Genomic DNA, 14,129 nt, shown 5'->3' on the forward strand with positions numbered 1-14,129 from the left:
GCACGCCGAGGACAGAGAGGTGCAACGAGGTGGGAGAGAGAGGGTTATAGTTTTTCCCTCCTGAATCCACAGATAATGCAGCGGGGACGGGACAAAAGGGGTAAGGAAAAGGAGGGGGCGTTGGGGACAAAGGTGGGAAGGGACCCCCCCACCCGGAGCTCGGGACAGGGCACCTGCTTCGCATGCGGAAGGTCCAGAGCTTGGAAAAGTTACTTTTTTTTGAACTACAACTCCCATCAGCCCCTGCCAGCATGGCCACTGGATTGGGCTGATGGGAATTGTAGTTCAAAAAAAGTAACTTCCAAGCTCTGCGAAGGTCCCACCCCAGCATTCAACGCCGGGCCGGGACAGCCGCTGCCTGTCAGTGTCGACAGCGCTCAGCTAGATGGACCCCAATGTTTCGACTCCGCAGAAGGGGCTTCCCAGGTTCCCTGCCCCTTTCCATTGGCGAGCGGGCGCGGGGTGATCCCTGCATCCCTGTTGTAAAGGGCCCCAAGTGCTGCAGGGACTCCACTGCGGAGTCCTGCGTTTGAAGCTCTCCCCTCCCCTGGGAAGAGATGCATCCCGGGGGAGAGGAGGAAAGGGACCCTCGGTGCAGAGTGGGGGGGGACACTTCCTGGGGGGAGGATGCTGCTCTGTGACCTTTGGGGGGGCTGCGCTGGGGGAGACGCACCTTTATATTCCAAGAAAGAGTGCAAGGGGGGCATTGCAATTGACCAGGCTCTTCCTGGCCTTCTAAAAAGTCTCAAGTCAGAGGATGGAGGAAATAAATGCTTCTCCTCAGCTGCACTGGGGTTAAGGGCCTTCTCCAGGCCTCCCCTTCAGAGTGTGTTGGAGGGGAAGATCAAAGACTCCCCCTAGTGGATCTCAGCTTCTGTTGCAGGATTGACCCAGTGGAGGGTGCTGAGGGTCTTCCTCTGCGGACACTGCCCTCCTGACCGGCTTTGCCGCTTGCCTTGGGATCACTTAGGTTGGCAGGAGGGCCTCTGGGTGCTACAGAAGGTTGAAAGTACAATGCCTACCAGCAGTGCTCGCAACAACCCTGTGAGGTGGGCCTAGATGAACGACTGGGTGTAAGGCCATGGTAAGTGCAGGGGTGGGAGAGCTTTCTCCAGCCTGAGGGCCACATTCCTTCATGAGCAGCCTTCCAGGGGCCACTTCCCAGTGGTGGGCAGAGCCAGGGGCAAACGTGGGAGGAGCTACATTATAGCCATGCAAAAGTCAGACGTTTTGTCTGTACACACATGCACATATATACACAAAGAGCCCTGGAGGAGCATGCAGAGTGCTGCACTTGGACCCGGGAGGCTCAGAGGGGGGAAATCAGGTTCCATTCCCCTGGTATTTTTTCCAGGCATTCACATCCCTAGCAAGGAGACTCAGAATCAAACCTCTGTCCTCAGCTGCACAGCTCCCTGGGTCACCTTGGCCCAAACTACCTCACTGCATTGTTGTGAAGTTAAACGTGGATAACTTTATGTCCTGCTGTAAATTCTGGACATACACTATGTGTGACCTTTCACATCTGTGCAAGTGTGTGTGCATGTCTTATTATTATAATTACTTACCATTTAATACTGAACTATGTCCCAAGGGGCCCAGATTTAAATCCCCGCTCAGGAGTGAAATCCATTTATTATTATTATTAATTGTTATTATTATTATTAGATTTATATCCAGGGGCGTCACTGTGGCGGTGCGGCCCGCACCCGGGTGACACCAAGAGAGGGGTTCACCCAGAGCCGCACCGCCCCTAGGCACCGGGAAGCGGGTCAGACGAGCGGCCGATTCCTCCTCAACCCAGCCACTTAACTCGTCGGCGCTCCAGCTCCGGGGGCCCGGGGGGAGTCCGGGGCTAAGGAGGAGCCCGCCCAGCCTGGCCTGGCCTCCACCCAAGTGGCCTGGCAGCCTCAGCATGAGCCGCAAAGAGGCGGTGGCGGTGGAGGCCGGGCCGGGCCGGCTCCTCCTTAGCCCCAGAGCTGGTTCCACTGCTCCGGAAAGGACGCCCCGCTTCACCCCTCATGCTGTGGGCACCGCTGGGCGGGAGCGGCCGTGACAGGGCCCCCCAGGCAGGGATGCCGCCGCTGCTGAGCCAAGGAAGAGACAGGTGAGGAGGAGTGGGAACACGGGGCTCTGGGCGGCAGAGCTGGTGGAGGGCATCCGAGGCCTGCCTGGCTGCCTGCCTGGGGGAAGAAAAGAAAGAGGGATGCTGCCTCCCCTTCCTTAACCTTCTCCACGGCAGGCCCAGGAAGGGTGTCGAGGTTCGTCACGGCCTAGGAGAGCTTCCCACAGCAGGGGCAGTGTATCTTGCTGCCTGGGTGCCACATGTTGCTCTTGGGGATTTAGAATGGCATTTTCCCCCCTTTGAAGGGGCTGGGGACTCTTCTGCTCTCATTTGATTGTATTTCACAGTATTTTGCTGCTGTTGTTATGTGCCTCCAAGTCGACTACGACTTATGGCGACCCTATGAATCAGTGACCTCCAAGAGCATCTGTCATGAACCACCCTGTTCAGACCTTGTAAGTTCAGGTCTGTGGCTTCCTTTACGGAATCAATCCATCTCTTGTTTGGCCTTCCTCTTTTTCTACTCCCTTCTGCTTTTCCCAGCATTATTGTCTTTTCTAGAGAATCAGGTCTTCTCATTATGTGTCCAAAGTATGATAACCTCAGTTTCATCATTTTAGCTTCTAGTGACAGTTCTGGTTTAATTTGTTCTAACACCCAATTATTTGTCTTTTTCGCAGTCCATGGTATGCGCAAAGCTCTTCTCCAACACCACATTTCAAATGCGTTGATTTTTCTCTTATCCGCTTTTTTCACTGTTCAACTTTCACATCCATACATAGAGATGGGGAATACCATGGTCTGAATGATCCTGACTTTAGTGTTCAGTGATACATATTTGCATGTGAGTTCTCCAATAGCTGCCCTCCCCAGTCCTAGCCTAATTTCTTGACTATTGTCTCCCTTTTGGTTAATGACTGTGCCAAGGTATTGATAATCGTTGACAAGTTCAGTGTCCTCATTGTCAACTTTAAAGTAGGGAAGGGCTAAGCTGGGGTTGAGGGAGGGGGGATTTGCTGCTCCCCCCCCACCTTGCACTCCTGTGCATGTTTACTCAGAAGTAAATCCCACCCTGTTGAATGGGGTTTACCCACTAGGACTGGCGTCAGTTTTGCTGAGATGGCACCTTGGCATTGCACCTGCACTCTTTGCCCACTCACTTCTCCCTGCCTCCCATCACATCTGTGGTTCCCACTGGCCCTCAGAATTATCCCCAGGCCAGCAGAACAGTGAGTGCTTTTCTACCCTATATCTCAGTGGTAGGCTGATCATGTGCTTTGCATGCAGAAGGTCCTGGGTTCAATCTTTTGCATGTCCTTGTGAAAGGGAAAAAGTGTTCTAAGTTGTTTGTGTGACGATCCCACAGCTGGCTCTGTGTGTGTGTGCTATTACATTCAGTGATATACGGGAATTACAATTTACGAGTAACATTAATACAAAAAACATTACTAAGGATTCTGTATGGTCTGGTACGGGAGGAGGTCCATGGGGGTGACACCATGAGTTACCGCACCGGGTGACACCAACCCTAGTGACGCCACTGTTTATATCCCACCCTTTCAGCAGGAGCCCATGGCGGCAAACAAAAGCACTAAAAACACTTTAAAACATAAAAACAGACCTTAAAATACATTAAAACAACACAACGTTTAAAACATTTTTAAAGCTTTAAAAACATCTTTTAAAAAGGGTTAAAAACATATTGTTTTTTTAAAAAAGTTTTTTAAAAAAAAGTATTAAAAAGCAATTCCAACACAGACATGGACAGGGATAGGTCTCAACTTAAAAGGCTTGTTGAAAGAGAAAAGTCTTCAAAAGGTGCTAAAAAGATAACAGAGCCTGTATAACATTTAAGGGGAGGGAGTTCCACAGGGTAGGTGCCACTACACTAAAGGTCCGTTTCCTATGTTGCGCAGAATGGACCTCCTGATAAGATGGTATCTGCAGGAGGCCCCCACCTGCAGAGCGCAGTGATCAACTGGGTATATAAGGGGTACGACAGTCTTTCAGTCCAGAGCTATATAGGGCTTTGTATCCTATACATTGTATATTTGTTGACCTCGGCTCAGTGACATTGTTCTGAAAACAAAGGGAAAGGGGATCAAATTATATTTCCCAGTGTTAGCTCTTTAGAGGAAGGCCTGGGTAAAAAAAAAAACCCCTTAAAACACCATAAAGCATTGCCAATGGCCAAGGATGATGGGAGTTGTAGTCCACAACATCTAAAGCAGGTGTTAGGAAGCTTTGGCCCTCCAGATGTTGCTTAACTACAACACCCATGATCCCTGGCCATTGGCCATGTTTGCTGGGGCTGATGGGTGCTTTAATTATGGAAAAGCTTCCCCGCACTTGATCCAAAAGCTAACTCAGATTACAGTATCAAAATAAATAATACCAGCCATTTGCCCTGCTGTTTCTAAAGTAGATGTGTTGCAAGTAGTTCAAACGCTTTTGATTGCCCAGTGGGCTGGACCGGGTTGAATGCAGCTCAGTATTCCTCTCCCCATTCTTACGATAGAAGGGGTGGAGGCCTTCCCATCTTCAGAGAGCTCCAAGATGGAACCATTGACCTTATCCCCTCCTACCTTGCAATACATACAAAGCTTACTGACTGCCAACTGTCAGGGATATGATATTTGATTGATATGCACACGTGTTACATTTTTAATGAAAGTGTTATAAGATTGTAGGGTTAGCATGGATGATGACAACTTTGGGTCCTCTTTCCAGCCTCTGACTTGGAATCTGTACAGGTGGGATTGTAGCAAAGAAACTTGCTCCACTAGTCAAACTAGTTCCTTTCATAGGTTAATGGGTCCAGCAAGTTTGTCAAATGGCCCCCATTAGCATGTGTAAAGACTTGGCCAGGAGAGCAATGTGTTGCCATAGGAACTCTTTCAGGAGAGAGGCCCTCCTTCCCCCCCTCCCCCGGCTGGAGGTCCCTTCATCCTAGAACTAAGAAGTGGTTTATGCCAGAGTTAGTCTGAGGTGAAGCTGAAAAACACATAGAGAGAGGCCTGCTCTCTGTGGATAATCCCAAAGGTATGGCCTTTGGGGGACTCCTCTAGAAACCTGATGGGGAACCAAGATCTGTTGGATTATTAACTCCGAGAACCCCTCCATCTTACGCCCATTTTGTATATATGTATAAATAAAACCATATATCCTAAAGACACCACAGTCTCCGCTGACCTTCATTCCAGGGAAACCAAACCCTGGCTAAGCAGGGAAGCCTTTGGAGGTCTCATCTCACCTCAGAGATTGAGATGCACACAAAAATATGCATGGGACACAATGAGGAGGGCCCAATAACACAGCCTGAAATGGTTGCCAAGTTGAAGGAGAGACTCTGTGGTGGGCAGGAAGGAGAGCCTTTGCAGATGCTGGAGCAGTGATGAGATGGGGGGTAGCAAAGGAGGACCATCCCGCCCCCCAGCATGGATAACAGTCTGGAAGAAAGTGCGGAGGGGTCTGAAGGAGACTTACAGGCTAAATGTTAAGGCCCCTTTTAGGTCAGACATCTAGAAGCAAACTGAGCGTGAAGGGAAAGAGGTGAGGAAAATGATGTGCCTTTTATTTGTTTAGAGCCTTTACCTCCCCACACAAGCTTTGAGCTGCTATAATATTTACACCTCTCACCTCCACATTTGCATAAAGGAGAACATTCCTCCCATCCCCTGTTGCTCCCCGTAGGCTCTTGAGAGCTGTTCTCCATTGTGGCAAAATCTATGACAGTCCCAGAGGTGACCTAGTTGACTCCTCCTCCTCCATCTCCCCCACAGGCAGCGCAATGGCCTCAGAGGCACCGTCTGGATCGTCTCTTCCTTGGAGAAGAGTGGAAAGAGGTGCTGGGCGTCCATCTCAGGTGAGGGAAAGATCTCTGGGGGAGAGACAGAGAGGACAGCCCAGGTGCCTCTCTCTGGGTTGGGTGGCAGGGAGAGAATCTGTCTTTTCGTCTTTACTTTTAACACTACTTAGGAAGAGGCCTGAAGCTGGACCAGGCCAGAGGCCCATCCCATCCAGCATCTTGTTTTCACAGTGGTTGACCAGGTGCCTACGGGAAGCCCCTGAGAAAGCAGGACCCGACTGCAACAGCGCTGTCCCCACTTGTGATTCCCAGCAACTGGTATTCAGAGGTAGAACACAGCCATTGTGGCTAGTAGCCATTGATAGCCATATCCTCCATAAATTTGTGTAATATTTTAAAGCCATTCAAGTTGGAGGCTGTCACTGCAAGATCTCAAAATGACCTAGTTACAGCGGCTGATACATCTAAGAAAAGCCCTCATGCAACTACCCTGTGGCCCCGTCCCCTTTCAGACTGGGAGAATGGAGCACGTTGGAGAAATTGCGCCTTCTTCCTCTTCCAGTCTCCCTTGACCTTTGAGGAGGTGGCTGTGTATTTCAGTGAGGAGGAGTGGGCTCTGCTGGATCCTGACCAGAGAGCTCTGCATAGGGAAGTCATGGAGGACAATTACCAGACGGTGGCCTCTCTAGGTAAGGGCACTCTTTGGTTTCTTGCCTGATAAATGCGGGGAGTTTGAATTTAGTATTTGTGCCATTGAACCCTGCACTGCAGGGATGCTGTTTTGGAAATGTGTGTTTAGAGCTGAGTGGGAGAGCACCACTTTTGCATGCTGAAGAATCTTGGTTCAATAGTTGACAGTGGGGGGGGGCACGAACAGGCAACAGGTGGTGAGCAAAGTCTTTGCATGCCTTAGTTCCTGGAGATCTGCTGATAGTTGCAGTAGGGAAGGCTGGACTAGATGGAGAAACACTCTGACCTGCTATAATGCAGTTTCCTACATTCCTGGGGTTTTCTGGTCATTCCATGCGACCCGATCTATGCTTCCTGCTATTGGAAATTGTCATTCAGAGAATTCTGTAATTGCAGAAGAAGAGACAGTGAATCCTGATGATAGCATCCCATCTGCATCATCAAGCAGTTTGGTAGCTGCAGCAGTTAAAAACGTAGACACTGAATTCATAATTCAAGCAGAATCTCTGACAGTGAGACAGCATTATTAAATTCTGATGGAAAAGCAGAGGGCAGTATTCAAGCCTGGCCAGATTATTCTATAATCTTAGAAGGTTGCATCATCTTAGAAGGGGGTGTGGCTGTGAAGGGACCCTATATTTCTGAAGTTGCCTTCAGTCTTCCCTTCTTAAGGGTAAACACGCCCAGTTCTGTAAGCCACTGTGCCTGTATCCACGATCTTCCATACTGCACTCCTCCCCCGCACTAGGTGACTCTCAGTCTGCCATCCCAGTCTCCCACTCTGCAGCACCTTCCTTCCCTGACTACCACTCAGGGAACCGTCCAGCATCTCTCTCTCTCACACACACACACAATTTTTTTTTTCATGCCAGACACTAAAAAGCTGATGGTGTTGATGGGATCATTTCTGGCTGCATAACTATGTTGCTGTGGTTTCTATCTTAATTGCCAGGAAAGAAGATTTCCCCAGAATTGTCCATTTGAAGGGCACCCCTGGCTTGCTAAATGGGGGAGGAGGGACTGCTCCTGGTGTGATAAAATAAAACGGCCCTAAACAAATCAGCTGCTTTGGGGAAGTTCTGCAGTGTCATCCCCAGCAGGCTTTTCAAGCTACGTTTTATGTCCAGTGAATGCATGTTTGCAAGTGGCAGACTGATCCGGCTGGGTCCACAGGGTCCTGTCCTATTCATGGGGTGCAGGAGATACGCAATCAGAATTATACCTCTTTTTACCTTTCAGTGGCTCTGTTTGGAGTGGCTGAATATTTGGGGGTCAAAAGTAACTAGTCATTTCCATTTCCTTGAAAGGATCGTACCTCTGTTCCTGTTGTGAAGAAGGAGAAGATCCAGTGATCCAGAATCCCAAAGAAGAGACAACAGCAGGTAGATGCTTAGCTGTGTTGTGGGGCCCTTTTGGGTCTGGGAACTGAAGGATTTTTCAGTTCCTGTGTGAAAGCAATGATGGTGGATTAACCCATCAGGATGGCAGTTCTACTGGAGGACATCTTAGATGTTTGTAAGAACATTAAGAATAGCTTGCAGGATCAGGGCAGTTGCCTATCAGGTCGAGCATCCAGTGCTCACAGTGGCCAAGCAGATTCCTATGAGAAGTGCACAATCAGGACCTGAATGCAAGAGTTGCCCCACTGAGAGGATAGTGATGGTCTTAAAGGCGCAGAGTCCTCTTTGAACCAGCCTCCTCCCTCCTTTAAAAGAGCGGTGTCAAAGGCTGCTTCAAAGGCCGCTTTTGCTGATCCACAAGAGGACCTCTTATTCCATGACTTGTAAGATATTCAGGGGGTTTTGGTGAGGGACTTTGTCAAAAGCTTTTTTTACAGTTCAAGTAAACTACATCCACTGGATCACCTCTATCTATATGCTTATTTACACTCTCTAGGAAGTGAGACAGGATTTCCCCTTGCAGAAACTATGTTGAAACTACAACAAGCCTTGTTCCTCTCTACTCTTAGTAATTTTATCTTTAACAAATACTTTCCACAAGTTTTCCTACGACAGACATTAAGTTAACCGGCCAGCTATTTCTACGATTCCCTCTGGATCCCTTTTAAAAAATTTGTAGTACATCAGTTATTTTCCAGTCCTCTGGGATGTAGTCTGACCTTAAGAAGTTACTTTTTGTTAGCACATCAGCAATTTCACATATGAGTTCTTTGAGAACTGTTGGGGGAAAACTATCTTGACCTGGAGATTTGTGCATTGTTGTTTTGTCAATAAGGCTTGGAATGTCATCTCTTATTACCATTATGTGCCTCAGTTCCTGAACTCGCTTCCTGCAAATGTTGTTCAGGCACAGGGATCTGTCCTCATTTGGAACCCTGTAGGGCAGCTGCCCGCCAGTGTAGACAGTATGGAGCTAGAGGGTCCAGTCCTCCTGTTAAGCATCAGGCTTCTCACTGTGTTCCTATATATGTATCTGACCACCACTTTTGACTGCCATCAAATTCATAGGAACAAATGAGCAGTGAGCACCGCCAAGTTTGCCTCTTCCACAGCCTTGCTGCCCTTCTCTTCCCCCTCACCCCGTTGCTTGTGGCATATTATTTTAGAAATGTATAATGGAGTTGAATTGCAGTAGGAAGAAAACCCAGACACATCTAGGCCTAGTGACATCAAGTGGTATGTGGAGCAGAAAGGAATTCATGCTGTTGTGTGAGTGTAGAATATTTAGGGAACCTTCAGTTCAGCTGAGCATGCAGGGAGAATCGTGGAGATGTAAAGATTTGAGAAGCGGCTAATTGGGGCTGATCTGTGATGAGATCCTTTATTTTTGACTTGAAATTCCAACATATATGTCTTTTCTCCTTGTTCCTCCTCAGCAGATGACAGACAGAAGAATGAGAATTATACAGAACCACAGATGATGTCATTGGTAACAGGCGAGTGTAGAGCACAAACAGAGATGTTTGGAAATCAAGGGGAACCAAGAAAGTCTGGAACACACCAATCAAAGAATGAGAGGAAGAAATCCACTACTTCTCATCGAAGAACCTACAGAGGGGAGAAACCAATTGAATGTATGGAGTGTGGAAAGAGCTTCAGCTGCACCCGTAACCGTAATAGACATCAGAGAACCCACACAGGGGAGAAGCCATTTGAATGCATGGAGTGTGGAAAGAGCTTCAGCTGCACCCGTAACCGTACTATACATCAGAGAACCCACATAGGGGAGAAGCCATTTGAATGCATGGAGTGTGGAAAGAGCTTCAGCTGCACCCGTAACCGTACTAGACATCAAAGAAGGCACACAGGAGAGAAACCATTTGAATGCATGGAGTGTGGAAAGAGCTTCATTTCCAGTAGTGAGCTTACTGTCCATAAGCGAACCCACACAGGGGAGAAACCATTTGAATGCATGGAGTGTGGAAAGAGCTTCAGCCAGAAAAGTAAACTTACTATACATCATAGAACCCACACAGGGGAGAAACCATTTGAATGCATGGAGTGTGGAAAGAGCTTCAGCCGGAGAGGTAAACTTACTATACATCAGCGAACCCACACAGGGGAGAAACCATTTGAATGCATGGAGTGTGGAAAGAGCTTCAGCCGGAGAGATAACCTTACTATACATCAGCGAACCCACACAGGGGAGAAACCATTTGAACGCATGGAGTGTGGAAAGAGCTTCAGCCAGAGAGGTAAACTTACTATACATCATAGAACCCACACAGGGAAGAAACCATTTGAATGCATGGAGTGTGGAAAGAGCTTCAGCCGGAGAGGTAACCTTACTATACATCAGCGAACCCACAGAGGGGAGAAACCATTTGAATGCATGGAGTGTGGAAAGAGCTTCAGTGGAAGCAGTAACCTTACTAAACATCAAAGAACCCACACAGGGGAGAAACCATTTAAATGCATGGAATGTGGAAAGAGCTTCAGCAGGAGCGGTAGCCTTATTAATCATCACAGAAGGCACACAGGGGAGAAACCATTTAAATGCATGGAGTGTGAAAAGAACTTCAGCCAGAGGAGTACACTTACCGTACATCAACGAACACACACAGGAGAGAAACCATTTAAATGCATGGAGTGTGAAAAGAGCTTCAGCCAGAGGAGCACACTTACTGTACATCAACAAACACACAGAGGGGAGAAACCATTTAAATGCATGGAATGTGGAAAGAGCTTCAGTGTGAGCTATAAGCTTAGTCAACATCAGAGAAGGCACACGGGAGAAACCATTTAAATGCTTGGAGTGTGGAAAGCACTTCAGTGGGAGATATACACTTAATATACATCAAAGAAACCATAAAGGAGAAACCATTTAAATGTATGGAGTGTGGATAGAGTTTCAGTTCAAGTACTGAGCTTACTGTACATCAGTGAACACATGGGGGAGAAACCATTTCAGTGTGTGGATTGTGGAAAGAGCTTCACTCTGAGGAGTTCACTGACTGTACATAAAAAACCCTACACGGGAAAAACCATTTAAATGCATGGAATGTGGAAAGAGCTTCAGCCAGAGAGGTAAACTTACTGTACATCAAAGAACGCAGAGGGGAGAAACTATTTAAATGCATAGCTTGTGGAAAGAGGTTCAGTGTAAGCAGTAAGGTTACTGTACATGAACGAACACACACGGGGGAAACCATTTAAGTGCATGGAATGTGGAAAGTGTCATGAACCAATCGCATTTCAGTCCCAGGACTCAACTCCCAAACCCGGGGCAATTGATCCTGGCAAGGCAGAAACATCAACCCTTCAAGGTAGGTAGATTGCCACCACCCCTTAACCTGGTCACTCGCTCTGGGCCAAGGGGAAACCCAAAGTGCCAGAAATAGACCTGCCAAGGATTCCAACAGATAAGAGCCAAAGGTGCACTCCTTGTCTTTGCTTATTAATTCTCTGCAAAGTCTCAAATTTATGGCATCGTGCCTCTGCAGACAAAGCAATATATTCACAGACCAGCTCATGGAAGAAATCATAATCGGCCTGTTCCCCAGCCAGTGAGGTCATCAAATCTCACAGCTCCCCAGTAGCTTGCGTTCTCAGCACACGCATCCAGTGGCACCTGGGCAACCGTTGGTTTTCACAGGCTTGCTCAAAAATCTAGAAATAGGCATGAACGTCTAGCTTGAAAAACTGGGAACAACTTCCTGTTAATGCTCTCCAGGCCATCTTCAGACCGTCTCTGCTCCCAGACAATGATCCCGTTTCCGCATAGCCTGGCTGCTGGAAGGACAGAATATGGAGAAACCGATTGGTTTCCCATCGGAAAGCATGTGAGACGGGTGTGTTTTATCACCTATTTGTTTAACCTGTATGCAGAACATTACATACCGAAAGCGGGATTGGACCAAGATGAAGGAGGTGCGAAAATCAGAGGGAGAAACATCAATAATTTAAGATATGCAGACGATACCATACTACTAGCCGAAACCAGTAATGATTTGAAACAAATGCTGATGAAAGTTAAAGAGGAAAGCACAAAAGCAGGACTACAGCTGAACGTCAAAAAGACTAAAGTAATGACAACAGAAGATTTATGCAACTTTAAAGTTGACAATGAGGACATTGAAGTTGTCAAGGATTATCAGTACCTTGGCACAATCATTAACCAAAATGGAGCAGGGAGTAGAAAAAGAGGAAGGCCAGACAAGAGATGGGTTGATTCCATAAAGGAAGCCACAGACCTGAACTTACAAGATCTGAACAGGGTGGTTCATGACAGATGCTCTTGGAGGTCACTGATTCATAGGGTCTCCATAAGTCGTAGTCGACTTGGAGGCACATAACAACAACAACATCATCTTCGGCCAGGATACATAAAAGATCATCTCACATCTTATATATCCAACCAATCCCTGGACTCTACAGAACAGGTCCTCTTGCATATCTCATCTCATAGACTAGACCATTCTGTATAGTATAGAAATGTGGTCTTTAATGTGATGGCACCTACCCTTTGGAATTCCCTCATGATACATTTCAGAGAGGCAGTGTCTTTATTTTCGCAGGGAGGCTATTGAAAGACCTTTTAAATGGAGATCTTTATCCCAGTCTGTTTTTGCACTGGTTTTTAAAATGTTTTTAGTTGATTTGATGTATGAATTGGGTTTTTTTTTCATTGTTGGCGTTTTCAGGAATTTTATGGGAAGTGATTAATAAATGGAAATAAAAAATATTGCTAGTGCTTGTATGTAATTGCCACTTTAGGAGGTGCTTTTATATACAGTAGTTTCTTCTGTATACATTTAACAGTTGTTTTTATTCATTTTCCTTTTAAAATTGTTTTGTAAATGTGGATTTTTATTGATCATTTTAATGCATATTATATATTCTTCGTAACCACTTTACAAAGAGGTTTTATTTATAATTCTGTATACATTTTGCTAAATACATAACTACAATAAATACTTTTTCCCCCATTTTTGCTTGCATGTGGTCATTGTTTTCCACATATAACGTTATTTCTTCCTTTTTTGTGTGCCTGGATTATGTGTTACACGATATGACTGGGTCTAAATATGGGTTCACCCCAGAATTACAACCCAAGTATACATGTGAGAGGAATTAAATCTTGTGCTGGAGATGAATTTGCACCAACCCTAGTGAGTGTCCTCTTTCGCCCTCCTACACCTCAATAAAAGAATTCACACCAGAAAATGAAACCCAAAGGGTCCTTTTGTTACACAGAAAATGAAACAAGAGAGCATAGAGCTACATCCCATAGAGTCAAAAATGTGTGATCTTCAGGCAGCAATTTCTATTTTTACACATCTAAACTTAGAGAACATCTGGTATTTATTTATTTATTAAATTTATACCCCGCCTCATGGCCAAAAGGCCCTCAAGGCGGCTTATAAAAAACGCGAACATAATACATCAATAAAACATAATACATCAATAAAATAATACAGTTCTCAAGATTAAATAACAATTCTCAAAATTAAATAACAAATAACATTTACAGTAACTAACTATAAAATAAGGTGATTCCTGCACCATAATGTAACAGGTAGCAAAAAAATAAAAACAGAACAAAGCAGTAAAAACAAAGACTCTTCCATGGTATAGCACAGTGGGGAGGAGAGCCTGCCTGGGAGGCCAGAGTCTGCGAGTTCAAATCCCCGCTCATGTCTCCTGGCTGTCAAGGGCCAGCTAACGATCACCCCCACAGGGAGTGGCTCAGGGGTTACGTGCCCTGCCACCTGTGCAGCCGTGGGCAAGCTGCAGAGTCCCAAGGAGCCCAGTTGCCCCCCAGCTGGCAGTTGCGGACAAGGGAGGGGCTGGCTTGTGCAGCTGTGGCAAGCTGAGCAGGCCCTAGCCAGCTGGGGAGGACTAGCCTCAGAGGGAGGCAATGGGAAACCCCCTCTGAATACCGCTCACCATGAACACCCTATTCACAGGGTCACCATAAGTTGGCAAAACAATTACACAGGTTTGCGCTAGGGAAGGGGAGAGAGAGGAATCTCCAAGTCAGGGCAGACAGTGTTCCTTTGCAAGGGTTAACCCATGGAATAATCAGACAATAGGACTCTCATTCCCGTTGTCGATGCTGGGTCCAGTGGAGGAAGCTTGAGAGCGAAGAGTGGAAGAGATTCTT

General features: G+C 46.8%; 1 protein-coding gene and 1 pseudogene across 1 annotated transcript in view; both read left to right on the forward strand.

The window, feature by feature from the left end:
- The window catches only part of LOC133381472 (zinc finger protein 420-like), a 29,187-nt pseudogene extending 18,333 nt beyond the window's left edge, over window positions 1–10,854 (forward strand).
- Window positions 10,855–11,147: 293 nt separating this feature from the next.
- LOC133378937 (zinc finger protein OZF-like) overlaps window positions 11,148–14,129 on the forward strand; it is a 35,782-nt gene continuing 32,800 nt past the window's right edge. The window contains exon 1 of the mRNA XM_061613550.1: window positions 11,148–11,289. Within this exon, the coding sequence (XP_061469534.1) occupies window positions 11,148–11,289 (142 nt within the window). The remainder of the gene's footprint in view (window positions 11,290–14,129) is intronic.

The sequence above is a fragment of the Rhineura floridana genome, chromosome 3 (genome assembly GCF_030035675.1).
Source record: "Rhineura floridana isolate rRhiFlo1 chromosome 3, rRhiFlo1.hap2, whole genome shotgun sequence".
Classification (NCBI taxonomy): domain Eukaryota; kingdom Metazoa; phylum Chordata; class Lepidosauria; order Squamata; family Rhineuridae; genus Rhineura; species Rhineura floridana.